Source organism: Capsicum annuum, chromosome 10, assembly GCF_002878395.1.
Source record: "Capsicum annuum cultivar UCD-10X-F1 chromosome 10, UCD10Xv1.1, whole genome shotgun sequence".
Classification (NCBI taxonomy): Eukaryota; Viridiplantae; Streptophyta; class Magnoliopsida; order Solanales; family Solanaceae; genus Capsicum; species Capsicum annuum.
Window position 1 is genome coordinate 210,516,700 of NC_061120.1, and position 20,907 is coordinate 210,537,606.

The 20,907-nt window shown below is 30.0% G+C and overlaps 3 protein-coding genes across 4 annotated transcripts; 1 reads left to right on the forward strand and 2 right to left on the reverse strand.

Moving 5' to 3' along the window:
- Positions 1-552: 552 nt before the first annotated feature.
- LOC107845117 (casparian strip membrane protein 1) lies at positions 553-2,641 on the reverse strand. The gene is made up of 3 exons (XM_016689375.2): positions 2,232-2,641; positions 1,909-2,032; positions 553-1,160 (listed from the first exon to the last, which is right to left on the reverse strand). The coding sequence occupies exons 1-3, from the start codon at positions 2,528-2,530 to the stop codon at positions 945-947; spliced, it is 639 nt and encodes a 212-aa protein (XP_016544861.1). The 5' UTR covers positions 2,531-2,641; the 3' UTR covers positions 553-944.
- Positions 2,642-12,298: 9,657 nt separating this feature from the next.
- Positions 12,299-16,113, forward strand: LOC107843695 (small RNA-binding protein 11, chloroplastic). The gene is made up of 4 exons (XM_016688061.2): positions 12,299-12,520; positions 15,402-15,470; positions 15,562-15,668; positions 15,755-16,113. The coding sequence occupies exons 1-4, from the start codon at positions 12,331-12,333 to the stop codon at positions 15,857-15,859; spliced, it is 471 nt and encodes a 156-aa protein (XP_016543547.1). The 5' UTR covers positions 12,299-12,330; the 3' UTR covers positions 15,860-16,113.
- A 288-nt stretch (positions 16,114-16,401) lies between these two features.
- LOC107843696 lies at positions 16,402-20,184 on the reverse strand. 2 transcript variants are annotated; one of them, XM_016688062.2, is made up of 4 exons: positions 20,127-20,184; positions 19,426-19,472; positions 17,379-18,008; positions 16,402-16,836 (listed from the first exon to the last, which is right to left on the reverse strand). In XM_016688062.2, exons 3-4 carry the CDS (start codon positions 17,970-17,972, stop codon positions 16,624-16,626), a joined length of 807 nt encoding a protein of 268 aa, XP_016543548.1. In that variant the 5' UTR covers positions 17,973-18,008; positions 19,426-19,472; positions 20,127-20,184; the 3' UTR covers positions 16,402-16,623. The 2 variants fall into 2 exon arrangements, with proteins under 2 accessions (XP_016543548.1, XP_047253265.1); XM_047397309.1 differs by lacking the exon at positions 16,402-16,836 and adding an exon at positions 17,031-17,300.
- Positions 20,185-20,907: the final 723 nt, after the last annotated feature.

Sequence of the window (20,907 nt, forward strand, 5' to 3'; positions counted from 1 at the left end):
CCATCAATCTAGATGCAACCGAATCAAGTTAGATGAACATCAATCATATTTTCACAATAAGTAAATCAGTTTCTTTCTCTAGTTTAACTTGCATCTCAATATTTATAGAAGTATTTCCCTAATAGAGTCCTAAGTATTTTTCTATCCTATTTTAGGAGTATTTTTGTAATTGATCATTACAAAGAAAAATATTAATTGATTCTCCTTCCACATATTTTAGGAGTGCGATATATTTTAGAAATCTAGTTAACATCATAAAAATAATTAAATAATAAATTGAAGAAAATATTGAAAAGACAATTTTGTCTAAGAGAGAGTCTTTTTAACGAAGGACAAAAAGTTCAAATCATTTTTCAAAGGATATTTACACTTTTAAGCACGTGTGTGAGAGAGAGAGATTATATACATGAATGTGTTATTTTTGAAAATTCGTTTTAACATGGAATAATGGGGAGATGAACCTTTACATGTTTGGTTCAGGTTGAATGTATAATTTGAGAGATACATGTTTTAATTGAAAAAATAATAATAATTGGAATTTGGAAGTTAAGATTAGACAGACAACAAAAGATGAATATAGGAATTGAGACATAATACATGGGTCATGGGGTGAAAAGTACCACATACAAAATTCACTTTGAAAATTACAACATAATTTGGATTTTGGAACATAAATTCCCTGAATTTACCAATGTGATTTACAAGACTTTTCAAATTTCCCCTTTTAAATAAAGACAGAAACACAAGATCCACACCTTAACAAAACAAAGGAAAGACATCAACAATAAAATCCAATAGCACTATTATTCTTTTTTTTTTCCAATATACAAGGATGACATACCAAGTACTTTTCACCATTTTGCCTAATTTCGAAATATAGAGACATGTAAATGAAGGCGTTGTGCAAAGTAGTGAATATTTTTTTCATAAAGACGAACTCATTTTTAGTGTCTTCGAAGAGATGAAGCAGACAGAACGACCAGGAGAATCAAGATAACCACCGTGACAAAGGCAGCCACCACGGCTCCACTGGCCCTTTGGCAAAAATCGCCAAATTGTTGGCAAATTGCTAGCCAATTTGCATCTTGGTTTCCATTGTGAGCCAAATATACTATGGCTGCTGCTGATCCTGCTGCACCGGTTGTCAATGCAATGATAACCTTCAAAATTGTCAAAAACATAACATTTTTTAAAAAAAATTAATCACTTACTGCAAAATTTTAAATACGTTTATTAGAACTAACGATAAGTGGAAGAGACACCCTTTAATTAAAAAAAAAACGTCCTTCAACATTCTTGAATAAGATGTGTTTCTCGCTATCGCTTTATAATCAGTGCCGGAGCCAGAATTTTCACTAAGGGGGTTCAAAATCGAAAGAACTAGGCACACGAAGTAGATGAAGGGGGTTCAAAATCAATTATATATACATAAAAAATAATTTTAACTATGTATGAATAGTTTAATTTTTCGCTAAAGGAGGTTCGGATGAACTCCCTAAACATAAGGTGGCTCCGTCCCTATTTGCAATAACATTGCCACCTGATATTATGAGGGCCACATTTAAATTATTTTGCGAAATTTAAGCACAAATTTTTCCTTGTGAAAAAGGTACATGAGTTTGAAAAATTCCATCGTTGATGAAAAATGACATATTTGAACCACTCTTATAAAACAACAAGAACATATTTAATCCAAATTATTAACAAAAGATAAATTTGAACTATTTCACAAATTTATAGTGCAAATTTGGACTTTCCAATCTTGGGTTGAACACAATGGTTGTAATCTAAATTTTAGGTTTACATTTAATAAAACATTATTAATGTCACTCGGACAATAAGCCGATACTGCTCGCACAAAGTCCTGTATACGTAGAATTAATAAATAAATTAGAGAAGTATTCATACCGTATCAAATATAATGAGTAGTAGCCTGGGTACAACCGCATGAGGTCGAACAATGCACACTATTGAAAAAGGTACAGAGAGGACAAGGTAGGCAACAACTATTCCCATTCCTACCACAAAAAACCTGTAACATATAGCAAATCAATTAATTAATTCCTATATGTGTATATATAATTTGATAGAATAATTATATATTTACGCATCATGAACACAGATGACTTGTAAGAAAAGCAACCAATATTGGTCTCTTTTACATCACCGACCACATAGCCTGCAGCGTCTTTTTTTAGAAATTTCGCGGTGTGGGCTATTAATTTGCTTACGTGAAAGTTGGAAGATCGTCATAGCTAGCTTCGAACTGAAAGAATTGAGTGAAAAAGGGCAGAGTTTCATCAGTAGTAGCCATTGCAACAGTAGCACCTAATGCGGACGCAAAAGCGGCTATTCTTAAAATGAGGTCAAAAATTGCAATGCCTCTTTTAGCACTTCTTTTTGCATGAGTAGCACTTGCAGCTGCAGCAGTAGCAGCAACAGGAGCAGCTGTTCCCAATAGTGGGGCTTTTCCTTTCCTTTCTTTGGTGTTTTCCACAACATCAACTTTGGTTGATTCACTTTTCTCCATTTTGTAAAGAAAGAAGAAAATTAGAACAAAAGTGGCTAGAATTTAAATGAAGTTTGTATTGTTTTTTCCTTGTTGTTGTTGATTGAGTGGCTATTTGCTTGTTTGTGGTGAATATAGCAAAGATGGGGTAGTACTTATATAGGGACTTTTGTAGGGTGGACTTATTATATTAATGGCCATTTTTTAATATTTTGGTAATGGAGCAAGAAGAGTAGTTGTTTAGTTAAATATTTCCACGGTTCCGATGCTAAATAAGTGGTGTTTAACATTTTTATTTTTGTTTCTAAATAAGTGTTATTTCAGATAATCAAGACGACATTAATACTATTTCAATTTTATCCTTCTTTAAATAAAAGATTTATTTAAAAATGAATTACATATTTTTCAATCTTTTTATTGAGGATAAGTTATAGAAAAATTTCTTAAGGAATATGTTTAAGCTAAAACAATCGCTTATTTAAAAAATATGTTTAAGCCAAAACAATCGCTTATTTAAAAACGAAGGAGGGAGAGTTAGTAACAAGCGTATGAAAATTTGATTATTAATGATGTCAACTTTTGAATAATAAAGCAAAAATATGTAGATGATGGAGCAGATAGATTGGAAAGTAAAGGACAGAAAAATTCTTTTGAAATCATTGTGAGTTTTCAACTAAACAATGAACTTGTACTCTAATCCATTAAGGTGAACAAATTTTATTTTTTTCTCCCACTCCTCTTAACACCTACCCCAACTTTTAGAAAGTCCAACCTTTGTTTTACAAGGCCTTATTGTGATTTTCCCAAGACTCACGTATGAAGCTTAATTATGTGAGGCCTATGTAAGATGAAAAGCTAGTTCAGAATTTAAAGTTTATATATTTTATATTAGATAAAAAAAAATCAATAAAAATAAATTATATAATAAATAAGGGGAGGTCAACACAGTCATCATTTTCATCTTAAACTATACAAGAAAAGTCTAAGTCACATCTAAACTATCTAAGTGACCTGTTACAGACTTAAACTACTTAAAAGTGATATTTTTTATCCCCTAAATCTAATGTGGAAAAAACATAATTATTTAAATTAAAAAAGCGTGTCTAAATAAAAAAAAATATTGAAAAAAATAATTAAAAATTAAATATTTCCCTCCTTCACCCCCCGAACATCTTCTTCTTCATCACCCCCTACCCCCAAACATCTTCTTCTTCATCACCCCCACCTCCAAACTCGACCCCCACCCCCAAATAAGCAATTTCTTCTCCTCCACCTTCATCGAAACATCTTCTTCTTCATCATCCCTACCCCAAAAATTCAACCCCACCCCAACCAACACATCTTCTTCATCACCCCACCCCCAAATAAATAATTTCTTCACACCACATTCTCCATCTTCATCGAATCAATGTCAATTTCACCATGAATAAAATCAAATTGAATTTGCTATTTAAACGGGCAAATTTCAAAATTTTTGTCACACTTCATCAAACACTTGACGAGAATGCATTCCTAATCCCACTTTCTAAAACTAAATCATCCACAGAATCATCCTCCCTAACAACAAAGAAGCAGCAACTCTTGAATTTTGGATGATATTGGATTTGGAAAGCACGGACTTTTGTACCAATCTTCCTTTCTGGTTCTGAATGACCCTTCTTAAGTAAGTCAAGCAACATCAACGGAGGTTTCTTCTTTCTCCGCCGTTGCTAAGGCTTCATTGGCTACTGGTTCAGTTTCCTCCATTGCTGAGCTGCCAACTTTTTTTAGCTTTGATTTTCTTGCTTTAATCCCTTCTTTTCTCTTTTGTGAGTGTGTTGTTAATTCATCCCAAAAATGGAGGGTTTTGTGTGTTCATATATTTAAATTAAAAAAAAAATATGAAAATATTAAATTTTTTATTTTTTTTAATTATGCTGACGTGGCAGGCGCGTGTGCAACATCACACCACATACAAGTGGTATAATGTTTTATAGGGTGTAAAAAATATTATTTTTATATAGTTTAGGTGTGTAGTAGGTCACTTAGATAGTTTAGGTGTGGCTTAGACTTTTCTTGTATAGTTTAGGATGGAAATGATGTATTTTCCCTTTTCAACTTATAATTATTAAATATTTACTAAATTTCTAAATATAAATACAAGATTCGCATGAAAGTTACTAATTATGTATTTTTAGTTTAAATTTGAGATAGTTAAATATTTTCACAACTTTAAAGCAAATCACTGGAATATGATATGATACTCCAAAATAGAAAAATATTTTTTATGTGATAAACTAAAAGCTAAATAAATTCCGGTTAAACTTACTTGTCTATCATTATGATTGAAGTGTCCGTAAATTATATTATCGTTATATTGAGCTAATTCTTTAATGTAAAAGCAAAAAAAAAAAATCATTTATTAACTATAAATATTTAATCAAATATGAATGTAGCTTAATTATTTAAAATTCTGTTATTATTAAGAATTTAATTAAAATCTTAGATATTGTATAAAATCGTCATGATATAATTATATCTAACATTTATACTCATTGTCTTAAAATAAACACTTTATTTTAATGAACACTTCTAAGACCAAGGTAATCTAAAAATACCTAAGCCTAGTAAAATACATCTAATAAAAACCTAATCATTTTGTATGTTTAATTTTAATACGATAAAGCTACTTTGTATCACAAACAAATCACCACCATTCTTGTATGTCTCCTTATTTGAGCGGTATTAACTATTAACCAGCCAAAAAAATATATAATATCTATAATCTATATCTATAATATATCTATGATCTATAATCTATAATCTATATCTATATCTATATCTATATTCTATAATCTATAATCTATAATCTATAATCTATAATATATTAAAAGTGTGAAGACCCCTAAAAAGTGATTTGAACTTTTTACCCTTCATTCAAAGACTCATCGTTAGACAAAACTGTCTTTTCACTATTTTTTTATAATTTATTATTTAATTATTTTTTTATTATATTAACCAGACTTCCTAAAATATATGGTAAGAGAATTAATAATATTTTTTTCTACTACGTTTCCTAAAATATATGGTAGGAGAATTAATTAATATTTTCCTTTCTACTATTTAATTAGAAAAATACTCCTAAAATAGGACTTTATTAAGAAAATACTTCTATAAATATTGAGATGTAGTTAAACTAGAGATTAAACCGTTCCTTTTATACATAATTCTATTGATTGACTTGAGACACACGTGACAAAATTAGTATATATATATATATATATATACACGTATATTAACAATTAACAATTAAGGTAACCTTAACAACCTCAAAAATAATTTAAATTATTATTTTTAAAAAAATACACACTTTTTGAAACAAGTTAATTTTAAAAATATGTCAATATAGGCTATTAACAAGAGTTTATTCATGATTTGGTTGAGATTAACGAAAGTAATATTTGAAGTTCCAACTTTTTTTTGTTTTTGCTCAAAATGATTTGCATTAAATTAATATTTTTCTTTCTACTGTTTAATTATAAAAATACTTCTAATATAGGACTTTATTAAGGAAATATTTCTATAAATATTGAGATGTACGTTAAACTAAAGAACAAATCGGTTTGCCTATTGGGAGAATATGATTGATGCTCATCTAACTTGATTCGATTGCATGTCTACATGGTGAATGCTTGATTTTCTAACCCTAAATTTTTTCACTCTTTTTGTCAGCATAATATAATTCAATACGTGTGTATATATATCTTCTTTGTTTTTATTCAAAATCATTCTTTAGGGTAAAAATTTTTTTATCAGATAAGAATTAATTGGATCAAAATCGAAGCTTTATGATCACTATTATATTTTCTTTTATAGTTTACAGGTCGTAGATGAATATCGGTTGACTTTAAAAAATTTCTTGTGGAAAGGTTAAGTTTAAATGTATTGTTTTGATATCCTTATTATCTTATTATTTTATTTTAATTTACAGATGCTAGATGAATGTGGATTGCTTTAAAAAAAAATTATAGGTAAAGGATAGGTTTAATTGTATTATCATAATATCTCTATTAGTTTGTTATTTTGTGGTAGTTTACAATTCGTAGATGAATCTCGATCGGTTTTGAAAATTTTTTGTGTGTAAAATTTAAGTTTAATTATATTGTTTTGGTATTACTTTTATCGTATTATTTTGTTGCATTTTACAGGTGATAGATAAATGTTGGTCGGCTTTGAGAAATTTTTTATGTAAAGGTTAGGTTTAGTTGTATTATTTTGATATCTCTATTATCGTATTATTTTGTTATTGTTTACAAATGGTAGATGAGTGTCAGACGACTTTGAGAAAGTTTTTGTGTGTAAAGATTAGATTTCATTATTATTGTGTACAAGTGATAGATGAGTGTCAGACGATTTTGAGAAAGTTTTTGTGTGTAAAAATTAGATTTTATTGTATTATATTGTGTCTCTATCATTATATTATTTTGTTACAATTTACAGATGGTAGATGAATGTCGATCGACTTTTAAGAATTTTTTTAGTAAAGATTAGGTTTAATAAATAAATTTTCCATCTTTACATACTCAAAAGATATTAAATTTAATTATTATATTCATATTTTTTTATTTAAACAAATATCCTCTGAACTCATTAAAGTGAGGTACACGCGTAAGGCGCGTACACCTAAACTAGTATATTTAAAGTGTGAAGACCTTAGAAAAGTGATTTGAACTTTTTACCCTTCATTAAAAATCTATTCTTTAGACAAAATCATTTTTTTAGTATTTTACTCAAGTTATTAATTTATTATATTTATAATATTTAAAATTAGAGAGTCCTAAAATATGGTAACAGAAAATAACAAGGAAAAGACAAGGCTAAAAGAAAAGTCTATTTCATCACTTAAATTAAAAAAGAGGAAAATAAAATTCTACTTAAAAAAGGTAGCAAACGTTCTTTTAAAGGAAAATAAATTTTACTTAGAAAAGGTAAGAAACTTTGTTTAAAAGAAAAAAAAAATCTCCCGAATAAAGTTTGACAATGAAGATTTATTTTTAAATATTTAAGAAAAAAAATTAGAAGACCCAATTATATTGTGCACTGTTACAAATTTTAGGTGAGTACATTCTTCATATTTATTATAGATTCAATTCTTTGATTTTTAATTACGGATTTACTTTATTTTTTATTAGATATTTCAATTTTATTTTTACATTATTACTTAACTTGATTAATACGTGGCTTATTTTTTTCTTTCTTTCACCACTTAAATTTGGTGTAGTTATGTTTGTACTTTAATTTGTTGGTATATCTATAATATATTAAAAATATGAATGCCTTTAGAAAAGTGAATTAAACTTTTTGCCCTTCATTAAAATAATCCGCTTTAGACAAAATCGTCTTTTACCCTTTTCCCTACAATTAAATTCTACAAAATAAATATAATAAAATTTTTCTTTACCCAAATTTTCCTTTACCGTATTTTTCATGTAATAAAATTTTCCTAACTAAAATTCTCCTTTACCCAAATAATAAAATTTATTTTCCTTTACCCGTATTTTTCATATAACAAAATTTTCCTAACTAAAATTCTCTTTTACCCAAATTTTCCTTTACTCGTTTTCCGTTTTTTAACCATATTTAGCTTTTCTCTCTAATATTTTTCTTCACCCGTTTTATTTTATTTTTAATCTTATTTGATTCCTATTTGGTTTCTTTCAACAACGTCTTTTCTTTTCCTTATATATAAATGCTTGAGTTTTTATTCATTGTTCATTATTATAAACAGATGCGATCTTTCATTGTTTTCCGTCTCAACACAGTTTATTATTTTTTGTCTCATCTAATTTGATTCGGTTGCAGGTCTAGATTGATGGATGCTTGATTTTCTAACCCTCAACTTCTTCACTATTCTTGTCAACATAATAGAATTCAACGTGTGTGTATATATGTATCTTCAATGTTTTCATTCAAGTCCTTTAGGGTTAGTTTTCGCTCAGATGAGAATTATTTTCACCAAAATTGCAGCTTTGTGATCACTATTTTCTAACCCTCAACTTCTTCACTGTTTTTGTCAACATAGTAGAATTCAACATGTGTGTATATATGTATCTTCTTTGTTTTCATTCAAGTCATTCTTTAGGGTCAAAGTTTTCGCTCATACGAGAATTATTTTCATCAAAATCGCAGTTTTGTGATCACTATTGTATAATTTTATTTTAATTTATAGGTCGTAGATGAATGTCGGTTGGCTTTAAAGAATTTCTTGTGTAGAGGTTAGGTTTAATTGTATTGTTTTGATACCTTTATTATCTTATTGTTTTATTTTAATTTACAGATGGTAGATGAATGTCGACTGACTTTGAGGAATCTTTTTAGGTAAAGGTTAAGTTTAATTGTATTGCCTTAGTATCTCTATAGGTTATTATTTTGTTGTAGTTTACAGTTCGTAAATGAATGTCGATCGAATTTGAGGAATTTTTGTGTAATTTTATTGTTTTGATATCTCTTTTATCGTATTATTTTGTTGTAATTTACAGGTGGTAGATAAATGTTGGTCGGCTTTGAGAATTTTTTTTAGGTAAATGTTAGGTTTAATTGTATTGTTTCAAAAATATCTCTGCTTTGAAATTTTTTTTTTATGTAAAAGTTAGGTTTAGTTGTATTATTTTAATATCGCTATTATCGTATTATTTTGTTATAGTTTACAGGTGGTAGATGAGTGTTGGACCGCTTTGAGTTAGATTTAATTGTATTGTTTTGATGTCTCTATCATTTTATTGTTTTATTGCAGTTTATAGGTGGAAGATGAATGTCGATCGGTTTTTAAAAATATTTTTGGTAAATGTTAGGTTTAATAAATAAATTTTCCATCTTTACATGCTCAAAATATATTGAATTTAATTATTGTATTCATGTTTATTATTTAAATAAATATCCTATTTAGTGTAACGTTTAAACTCATTAAAGTGAGATACACGTGGAAGGCGCATACACCTAAACTAGTATATGGATAAGCCTTGGTTTGGACTTCAATTTTGTGGTTCTATTGGCTGCAAATTATTCCATATGTGTTTGATTAATTGTTCTAATATCTAGATTATTGTAGTTTTTGTTTTATTGCTAATTGTTGTTTTTCTGCTTAATACAATTTGATACCTCAATTATCGTATTGTTTTATTGTGGTTTATAGGATGGTTGATGAATGTTTGGTCAGGCTTTGAGGAATCTTGTGAAAGGTTAGGTTTAATCATATTATTTTATTGTAGTTTTGGATTCATTACTATTTGTTGTCTCTTAAGTTGAACAATGTATCTGTTCAAAGACTAATTCGAGATTTATTATGATAGCATAAATTTGTAGATTTATTTTGATCTTTCTATGAATTTTAAGTTGCAATGGTATCTGAGGTTAGCAGGAATGATTCTTTTTAGGTCTATTATTCGGCATTTATTTAGCTATAGTTAGTTTTTACGTGTATAAGAAGGTGAAACTGATAGTTGTTGGTGGTGTTGAGGTCACTGATGTCAACTTATATCTTTTATCTTGTCTATGCCAATTAAATTTTGATTCTAAAGTAAAAATCTACGAAGAGCTCATGGTGGTTAGGTGATTGGGAGGAGATCCGATGTTCATGGGATGAGGAGTAGATTCTGTGTTTTTCAAGAATATATCCTAATCAAATCAAAATTATAAAATGGTCTGGACTTGAATAGACCACCAAAAGGAATCTGGTAGGAGATTCTTGAGGAACAAATTTTCTTGTAATTTGAAGTAAGTTTTTTTAAATTTTAATATATTCTTAAAATTCACAACAATAAATTATTATTTAAAATTGATAGAATTTAATTAGATTCTAGGTTAAGGCTACTACAAAGTCTTAAACAATAACAAAAAAAATTGCTTATGCAAGGAGAAAAAGTAAGAGTAGACAATTTAATTAAGGTTTTCGTTAATGTTTTGTCTTCAATATATAACAACCAAATACTCAGTATATTTCCATCAAATGGGCTATGGGAAGGGTAAGTGTACGCAGTCCATACCACTACCTCAGAAATATTTTATCTTTAATATATTTAATATATAATTTTATTTATTTGTTACTTAAATTTAATCAGCTGAGTCGAATCCCAAAATATAAAGATTTAATTGGATACTATCCAAAATTACATCTATATCTTAGTATATTAAATTATTTGTATATGAAGAAAATATTTAACACTAAAGAAGAAAAAATGATTAGTCATATATTTTAATCTTCTTAATTTGTTTGGACAAGTTAATCTGATGCTTAACTGATGGTATTATAAAATCACTATTTTTAATTCCATTGGCTTTATAACTTCAAAACTTTGAATAAGTTGCTTTCAGAAGAAAAAAGTTACAATTACTATGTATATTAAAAGCTTAAAATATTTAGATTTTCATGTACTCTCTAGGAAAAGAACTACACTTTCTTTTTCAAATATATAACAATAAAGTTTAATTGGATATCAAATATTATTTATGTAAAAACGAATATGCGCGAGAGTCTAAGTTCAGGTATAAGATAAAACTGGAGATTTACAGCATTCATAAGTTTTCTTTGATATCAGGATATATCATTCTATGTAATTATCTATTTAAATCTTAACCTTACTAGAGAAGACATTAGAAGTATATATATATATATATATATTAGAATAATACTAAATATGATGTATTAGTAATGCTAAAATTAGTAATGTTATGATTAGTTATATGTGATTAATATGTTGAGATTATTTCATATTCACTGACAATTATGTACTTAACCATGCTTATTTCTAACCTCTAAGCTCTAATCCATACTATATTAAAAGTGTGCTCTTAGAAATACTGTTTGAACTTTTTACCCTTCATTAAGAGTTTCTGTTTTAAACAAAATTATTTTTTTCACTATTTTTCTAATATTTAAGAGTTAAAAATTAATTAAATATTTATAATAAAACCTTTTCTTATTAGAAGTCATCAAAATTAATGACAACTAATACTTTTTTCATTAGTTTTAGAATTCCATATCAACTAAAGTTGATTTTAAGAAGATTTGAGAAATCTAGAAATAAATATGAAAGCTTTAGAATAAGAAAGATATAAGAAAATAGCAAAGTTTTAAAAGTTTTAAGTAATCAAAGATTTTCTAAAAATTTAACTTAAAAAATAAGAAAATATTTTAAACATAGAAAAAAATAATCGTACTACAAATATGATTCAAATCGATGTGTCTCTCTTAGCCTCTAGTAGCAAGGAAAAGAGGTGATGCATGAAAAATGCAAAAATGACGATCTATTAACCACTATGTACATTATTATATTAATGTGTGAAGGATTTTTGAGAAGTGATTTGAACTTTTTCCACTTTATTAAAAATTTATGCAATAGACAAAATTATCTAATTTTAAATAATCAAAAGTTACACGCGTGAAACACGTGAGATTAAACTAGTATGTATAATATGTATATAATCATGTATAAATAACTGATAAAGATGTTATTATATGATTAGCGAGTCATAATTCAAGTTGTGAAGACAAATCTCTAGTAAAAAAATACAGGGTAAGGTTGCATATAGATTCTTGTTGTTCAATCTGTGCATCGGACTCTCCTAATCTTGTATAAACAACATATAATTTACGTATATCTATTTAAAATAAATGATAAATTCAATTAACTAAGAATTTTTTAAAAATAACCTCTCTACCTTCATGCGGTATTGGTAGGCCTATAGTCTACTTACACTCTACCCTCTCTAAATATAAATTCGATCAGCTATTTGCGTAAAGCTTTTCTTTCTCACTTTAATGGGCCAAAAGTCCAAATTCTCAAATGCAAAACTCAAGCCCAAAAACCTATTTCTTCAATTTGATATTCAGCTTTCATTGTCTTTACCATCAACACAGTAAAGCGATGGCTGCTTTGAGAAAATTATTATTACCCAAAAATACAAGTGTTGTAATATCAACCTCTCCAATTTACCTTTCTCGTAGAGGCATAGTTTCTAAGCTATTTGTTGGAGGTATTTCTTTCTATTTTTATTTTTTTTATTTTTTTTTTATAACACATGTATAGATGATTGAGTTTAAAAAATTCATATTAAAGAGCTGATTTTTGTATTGAATTTGTAATTATTTGATAAAAAGGATTATATTTTTTTGGATTTTTTTTCCCCATAGCTGTTGATAGCGCTTTGTCTAGCGTTAGTTTTTTGTCCTTCGATTTCTATTATTATCTATTGTTTCTTGTACCTCAATTATTGTATTTTTCTTAAGCGGTTTCTGTTCTGTTACTATCTGCTATTTTTTATACTATTTGTTGTTTCTTGTACTTCCACGTTACTTATGTTCTGGTACTATCTGCTATTTTTGATATTGTTTGTTGTTTCTTGTACTTCCGTGTTACTTTGTTCTGATACTATCTGCTATTTTTAGTACTGTTTGTTGTTTCTTGTATTTCCGCGTTACTTCTGTTCTGTTACTATCTGCTATTTTTGATACTGTTGTTGTTTCTTGTACTTCCACGTTACTTATGTTCTGTTACTATCTGCTATTTTTTGATACTGTTTGTTGTTTCTTGTACTTCCATGTTACTTCTGTTCTGTTACTATCTGCTATTTTTGATACTGTTTGTTGTTTCTTGTACTTCCAAGTTACTTATGTTCTCATACTATCTGCTATTTTTTATATTGTTTGTTGTTTCTTGTACTTCCGCGTTACTTCTGTTCTGTTACTATCTGCTATTTTTGATATTGTTTGTTGTTTCTTGTACTTCCGTGTTATTTCTGTTTGTTACTATCTGCTATTTTTGATACTGTTTGTTGTTTCTTGTACTTCCGCGTTACTTATGTTCTGTTACTATCTGCTATATTTAATATTGTTTGTTGTTTCTTGTACTTCCGCATTACTTATGTTCCGTTACTATCTGCTATTTTTGATACTGTTTGTTGTTTCTTGTACTTCCGCGTTACTTTGTTCTGTTACTATTTGTAATTTTTAGTACTGTTTGTTGTTTCTTGTACTTCCGTGTTACTTATGTTTTGTTACTATCAGCTATTTTTGGTACTGTTTGTTGTTTCTTGTACTTCCACGTTACTTTGTTCTATTACTATCTGTTGTTTTTAGTACCGTTTGTTGTTTCTTGTACTTCCGTGTTACTTATGTTTTGTTACTATCTGCTATTTTTGGTACTGTTTGTTGTTTCTTGTACTTCAGCGTTGCTTATTTTCTTTTACTATCTGCTATTTTTCTTGTTTCCTGTATTAGCTAGCAGTGTATTATCCCATTTTGTTGTATGTTTTTATGTTATTTTTTGTTGTACTGTTATATGTTATATGTCCTTAACCGGGGTCTATCGGAAATAGGCTCTCTACTTTATCTGAGAGGTAGTGTGGACTGTGTACACATTACCCTCTTCAGATCCCGCTATGTGTGAATACACTGGGTATGTTTTTGTTGTTTGTTGTTTCTTGTACTTCCGTATCAGCTATCAGATTTTTGGATTCCTGGTATACTATAATTACCCCTATTACAATCTGATTTGTTATAATTCTGTTAAGTTCCTCACCCAAGGATGTGACCTAGTGGTCGATGAATTGGGTAAGAACCCTAAGGTCCTAGGTTCGAGTACCAATGGAGACAAAAAAAAAAAAATACATGATTTCTTCCTATCTGCCCAAGCGTTGGTGGCTGAAACTACCCCGTACTTGTGTTGGTGGAGATAGTTGTACTCAGTGGAATTAGTTGAGGTGCGTGCATGATGGTCTGGACACTATCATCACAAAAAAGAAATAAAATCCTGTTAAAGTCAATCTGCTAATTAATGTTTGCAAACTAAACTGAATTCTAACAATGCAGCTATTCTTATAGCTCGACAAACAGAATATCTAATGTAATTTCTAGGCATTTATGGCATTTCAAATAAAGAACACTATGAATCTTCAAAAGCTTGTATATGTATAGAGTACTTGATATATATATATATATATATATATATATATATATATATTAGCAGTTTGTTGAGTCATTTTAGTTCAGCAGGTATAAATAATCTTTAGCTAGATATCCGTAGCAGCCTTCCAATTAACAACTCATTGGACTGAAACAACAATAGTCTGTCAGTTTTATTGGTGGTCCGAATTCTGTCTTGATTGGATCTGCTACATAGTTAAATGGCATATATTAATAACAAATTGTCTGACATGTGCGTGTTATATTGGTATTTGTCCTGAGCTAGGGGTTTATCTGAAACGGCCTTTCTACTTCATCTGAGGTAGTGGTATGGACTTCATACATTTTACCCTCCCCAGACCCCACTTTGTGGGAATACACTGGGTATGTTGTTGTAAATTGTCTGACATGAGCTATCAAGATCTTAATTTTAAACTGCAGCCAAGCAACATCATAAAGCTTGTCCTCTGTTGCTATTTTAGCTAGCATGTAGTTTGTGTGTTTCATGATTTTATGCTTGATCACTTTCATGAAACACAGAGAAGCCCATTGATTTGCTCACTTCACAATGTGGAGTCTCTAATTTTACTAGGACAGTATTGTGAATAAAAATGGAAAAATGTATTTTTCCTGTTTTCTCAGAAATAGTCGATCAACTTAACACGGAATTTGTTGACGTGCTGCTTCCTTATCCTCGATCATTGTACAGCAGATGGAAAAAATAAGAAACATGTACCACACTTTATTAGGTTTTGAAGTTTATTTTGTTATCGGCAGAAACAAGTTGTTAGCAGAGGTACTATCTCACAAAAAAAATGTTAGTTGCTGGCGAACTGCGCTAGAGACTGTGTTAGTCTGACAATCCCATCCTAGTTACGTGATATGAAAGAGAAATGAACAATATAGAAGATCATTATCCAACGTAACAAGCTTATGAGATATTGCTATTTACAGGACTCTCATTTTACACCACAGAGAAGGGACTGTCAGAGGCATTTTCTCAACATGGTCAAGTTATTGAAGGTGCACAAACAAGTGAATAACATAGATTGATCTCTACTTGTGTATATAGTATGAGTTAGCACCTTTATTTTAACCTTGTTTTATTTTCCAGCGAAAATAGTGACGGATAAAGTTTCAGAGAGATCCAAAGGTTTTGGATTTGTCACCTATGCATCTGAAGATGAAGCGGAGAAGGCGTTGCAAGAAATGAATGGCAAGGTACAAATCCATATTATCAGTGTATCTGTTGTTGATGTCTACTATTATGTTCATTATCGTTCATCTTTGTACGACGAATGGTGCAGCCTCTCAATGGACGCGTTATCTTTGTGGACTACGCGAAGCCTAAAACTGATGGGGGCGGTATGCCAATAGCCCGAGGTCCCCCCGAACCACCAGTAGAACAATGAGAGTTATCAAACACAGACCACTATGACTCTTTGTGCTGCCGGAGTTGCAAGCCTTGCTCTTGCAAAATGATTCGTCTTAGCATTTGGCCAGCAGTCAAGAACTACTCGAATATATTGTATTGTATTTAGTCTAAAGCAGTTGGTTCCGGGCACTGTCTCGGATCGTGACAATATGCAACCAACAAGCTTCGAAGCATAGCGAATTTTATTGGATAAATTCATATCAAAATTTGAATTAAATCTTAAATTCATGATATGGTGGCCAAATTGAATAATTGATTAATATAATTAAATTGACGTGGTAATTTAAAATTATATTAGTTAATTGAAGTTTAATTACACTTGGATATGCTCTGCTCTTCATTTATGAGTTTTCATACCTCCACAGTTATGATATTTCGCATTCATGGTGAAATTCCAACAAATATTCCTCAAGAACAAAGCAAAGAAGAGGAGAAATATAAAATAAAATTTTTACAAAGATCGTAACTCCACACAAATTATTAAAATTGAATAGTAGTATTATTTGTTGCTAGTTTTCCCAAATCTTGGATAGTATTTCTCAGGAACAAAATAGTAACACTAGGAAAAGTAACTTTCCAGCGTCGCGACAAATGATAATATTCACACAATCATATCATGTTAACAACAAAGTCAAATACAAGTGTAACATCCAACTTCAAACAAAAAAATTCCAATTCCATTTAGCTTTTATAGTAGTGAAATCAGAAGGAAAAAAGCCACTACACATACATATTGACTAATTAATCTGTCCTTTTGTCTGTTTGCTTTATCCTGTTCATAGCTTGTGAGTGCTTATCTTCAGCCAACTTTGAATTAACCTCACTCTTCTCCCTGAAGTACCTTTCAAAAGCCCGTGGAAGAAATTGTGGAATCAAGAAACCAAACAAATTGACTGCAAAATAAGCCAGATTAACCACTGCTAGTCCCTTCCCAAACCAATACCATGTAACATCCTGAAAAATAACCCAAAAAATTTTTACTTAATACGAATTTCATGGAATTAGCTTCTAAAAGATTTGAAACAAGTTCACAAATTCAATAAATTCTTCACCAAAATCACATTAGCTTTTTTTTTTAAAAAAAAAAAATACAATAAATTCTTCACCAAAATCACATTAGCTTTTTTTTTTTTTTTTTAAAAAAAGTAAAATCAAAGGTCTGGTCATGTTGCATGGGTTGTTGAGTTGACGAATATTTGACCTTCTTGACTCAGATGCTATTCGAGTCTAGCACGGGGTGTTGAGTTGTTGATTATCTGACCATCTTGACTCGATGCTATTCGAGTCTAGCACGGGTTGGCATGGGTTGTTGAGTTGACGATTATTTGACCATCTTGACTCAATGCTATTCGAGTCTAGCACACTTCGGACGGGTTAACTCTTTGACCTTCTAATTTAACCCCAACAACGGCCACAAGCTGTTAAACAGATCCCCATTTGAATTTTGATACCCCTCTAAATTTTAAAAAATGTGCAAGGCATTAAACAAGAAGTACCTTGAATAGTGCATTCGCGGGCAAAGTCTTGTTGATCCACACATCTTGTATCCAATCGATCAAGATAAAGATCCTCCGAACTGTATAAAGTAGGGGAACCAGAGCTCGAACCGGAGGAGAAAAGAGGGGCAATCCACTTATAATATTCTCAGTTAGAATTTGAAAAGATAGCAAGAACAAGTGAGGCGTGGCAGAGCGAACCGCGTGTTGATCACCCCTAGCAAATCCACCTAAAACATATGCCAATGGCAAGAACAATCCAATAGTAGTCCCAGCAACCACGTAAATACGGAAAAACCTACCGCCCTGAAATATTTCCGGGGAAGGGGAAGTAGAAGTGGTCGTGCCAAGTGATGGGAAGGCGAATCGCGAAAGAACCAAAAGATATGCGGATGCCAGAGCTGGAAATATTAGATCAAGTAAAGGTACAAGACCACTGGCTGAGAAAACCATAATGAAAGCTACTAATTGTAGCTCGATGACTCGAAGCGGTCCCATTACACCCACAACAGCTTGATTTCGTTCCCTTCTTGCAGAAGATGTCGTCTCATCTGGCTCCGAACGAGGAGCCATTGCTAATGTTATCCCTGACATTTTAATTGCCTTCAGATTCTAGTTTTCCTGAATTACCTGTAATTCAAAAATGAAAAAAAAAAATTAACCTTCTTAGTACTATGTGATGAAAAGATTTTAACCTTCAATGAACCAAAGTGACTTATTAAAAGTCACTTATTTTTGTTTTGCATTTAACAGAGTCACTTGCAATTAATTTATCTACAAAGTCATTACAACCAAAAGCTGAAGATATAACCTTAAGCTTGATCTCTTTGTTCTTGTGATACCCTCTCTTTTTTAAGAAAATAAAATAAAAATTGAAACTATACTTTTTAACCAAATATGATTCAACTATATTTAAATTTATTTTTGTAGTCAAATTCTTAATATAAATATAGAAATCAATCTCTTAATACAAATAAAAAAAACTTGGACTAAACTATTGGATTCGGTCGAACCTTTTTAGTAACCTTAACCTTTTCTAGCTCCGCCCCTAGTCTAAACCTTAAGCTCGTACCCATGAAGGGAAGCTATTCAATTGGGTCAGTATACGTGCCAAGTGTTCAATATCCACTCAATCTAAATTTATTGATTGGAAACTAACATGTTGAAACAGAGCTTTTCTATGGTTCAGTTTAGTTTTAAGCGCATATGAATTATATGCCGTATCTGATGATTGAGTGATGAGGAAACTCAATCAATTAATGCAACCGCAGATGCTATGTTGCTATGTTTCAATTCTCGATTCTAATATTAAGCGAAAAGTTATGCCTAGAGTTTCACTACTCTTAGCCTCTTTAGTTTATTTGTTTCTTCTCTCAACCAATGTCCAAAACTTTACTCATGTGGGAACATGCCAAGTAGTACTATTGTTCTACGTTTTTAACCACTTGAAAACTGCTCGATAAGAACGAATCTTTTTGATAGAAGCAATGTCCACTGGACCAAGAAGCTAATATAAAGAATCTAAAGATATTGAAGGAATATTAACATCTTCATGCATGCATAAAATAGCAAACCATGTACAACTCATTTCATTTTAGTGTCTTCACAGGCACTAGCAAAGGTATTTGCAAGTTGAACTTTTTTACAATAACTCACCATCCTTCCATCATGGTCTAACTTCGGCAACAAAGAAGATTCCACGCGTACGTCATGATTAAAATAATGGACCCAATTATATTTTGTTGGTCATATTGTGTCAATGAAATTAAGAAATAAGGATCTAAACAAATTAGACCCTCTATTCAAATTTATGTGACACGGTTCGCTTCTCGATTTTCAAACAAGATATGTTTGACCATGGAAAATCATCAATTTTTGTAAAATAAAATTTATATAGTTAAAAACTACGTAAAAAAAAAAAAAAGTATAAGTTACAATAATTAACTATTCAAAATATTTGAAACATATGTGAAAAGTTACTGTTAAGATAAACATATTTGAATTTCGTAATGTAAATTTGGACGGAGTAGGAAGTAAAGTTTCTCACCTCTTCATAGGAGAAAGTGTCTGAACTCTTTCAGACGAAACTTCGGACTGCAAAAATAATAGAGCAAGAAAATGAAATAAATAAATAATAAAAAAAAAAAGAAGTAAAACTTAAGTAATAGATAAAGTAGTACGTAGCAAGAAAATCAGTATCAAACGTGCTATTGAAAAACAAAAGAACTAATAGACATAATGCATCTTTTGAATGTGATATAATACAATTACAACCAACGAATTGACAAAATAAGAGCGAACTAAATATACCACTCCACTCCTTCCGTCTCATTTTATCATTTTATGTGAAATACTTTCCTTATTAGTACTTCCCAAAAAATGTCACTTAATATAATTAGGAAAAAAAAGTCAAATTTTAAAATTTTCCTTTATATTTAATAAAATAATTTATAATCGGACATACTTAATAAAATGATTTATCACCATACATATTCATGGATATTTTGAATCAGAAATTTCAAAAAAAAAATAAAATATTTACCCTATCAAGTCAAAGTATGTCGCATAAAATAGATGGAGAAAGTAATTTCTAATGTTACAAGCAGTTTGTAAGGTTCTATGCATCCCTAATTACTGATAAAAATTTTCAACTCACTAATAAATACTGAAAAAAAAAAAAATCCTAACCGTACAAATCAAATTCTGAAAAATCAAACTTAAAACTTAAAATAATTAATATCATATTACCTTAGAAAGAAAAATTAAAGCCAGAGATGAAGAGTTTACATGAGAAATTTTGGAAGTATATATAGATGCAGAAAAGTGTAGAAGGTGACTACCTTGTCTTGGTTCTCCCACCCAATTTACACGTGTAATGCTCTAATCAAATTTACTTAATGCATAGACACGTACTGAGCTACCTATTTTGGAAAGACAAAATTCTCCTTAATTTGAAATGTATAGACACCATGAGTCCGGAACCAAAATATGTCCTACAACTAAAAAAAGTATCAATTTATGTCATATAGAAAAAAGTATCAAAATAGATTTTGTGCACTTATTAATATACAATACCTTTAAATTTTTAACGAAAGACGTCTGACGATAAAAGTGAAAGTTCACATTGTGCACTTATTAATGTCACACCCCTTTTTAGTCCGAGGAGATCGAGTTCGAAGGATTATTCCTATTAAAGTGACGGTATTGAATAGGGATTAATTTATTACAAAGTCGTCACTTGAAATTGAGTTATGGTGTTCCAAGTCACCTTTTTTGAATCCCTAATCAAAAGAAAATGACTCTTTGTTGGTCTGCGAAAACAGAAGGACGGATAAGGAATTCTATTGACAGAGGGGAAGGTGTAAGGCACCCCTCGAGTCCCGTGATTCTAGCACAGTCGCTTTTATTGATTTATCTTAACTTAAACTATTTTGACATATTATGTTAGTAGGCCTTAGTTCTCTCATTTTTAATTATACTATAACTTGTCTATTATCTTATATTAAATAAATCGTGTGAAAATTAATTT

Coding starts and splice junctions, on each gene's coding strand:
- LOC107845117 (XM_016689375.2), bottom strand. CDS start 2,530: ATGGAGAAAAGTGAATCAACCAAAGTTGATGTTGTGGAAAACACCAAA. Junction 2,033..2,231: donor GACGATCTTCCAACTTTCAC/GTAAGCAAATTA, acceptor TATATGTTACAG/GTTTTTTGTGGTAGGAATGG. Junction 1,161..1,908: donor TACTCATTATATTTGATACG/GTATGAATACTT, acceptor ACAATTTTGAAG/GTTATCATTGCATTGACAAC.
- LOC107843695 (XM_016688061.2), top strand. CDS start 12,331: ATGCAAAACTCAAGCCCAAAAACCTATTTCTTCAATTTGATATTCAGC. Junction 15,471..15,561: donor ACATGGTCAAGTTATTGAAG/GTGCACAAACAA, acceptor TTTATTTTCCAG/CGAAAATAGTGACGGATAAA. Junction 15,669..15,754: donor TGCAAGAAATGAATGGCAAG/GTACAAATCCAT, acceptor CGAATGGTGCAG/CCTCTCAATGGACGCGTTAT.
- LOC107843696 (XM_016688062.2), bottom strand. CDS start 17,972: ATGTCAGGGATAACATTAGCAATGGCTCCTCGTTCGGAGCCAGATGAG. Junction 16,837..17,378: donor CCGCGAATGCACTATTCAAG/GTACTTCTTGTT, acceptor GTTATTTTTCAG/GATGTTACATGGTATTGGTT.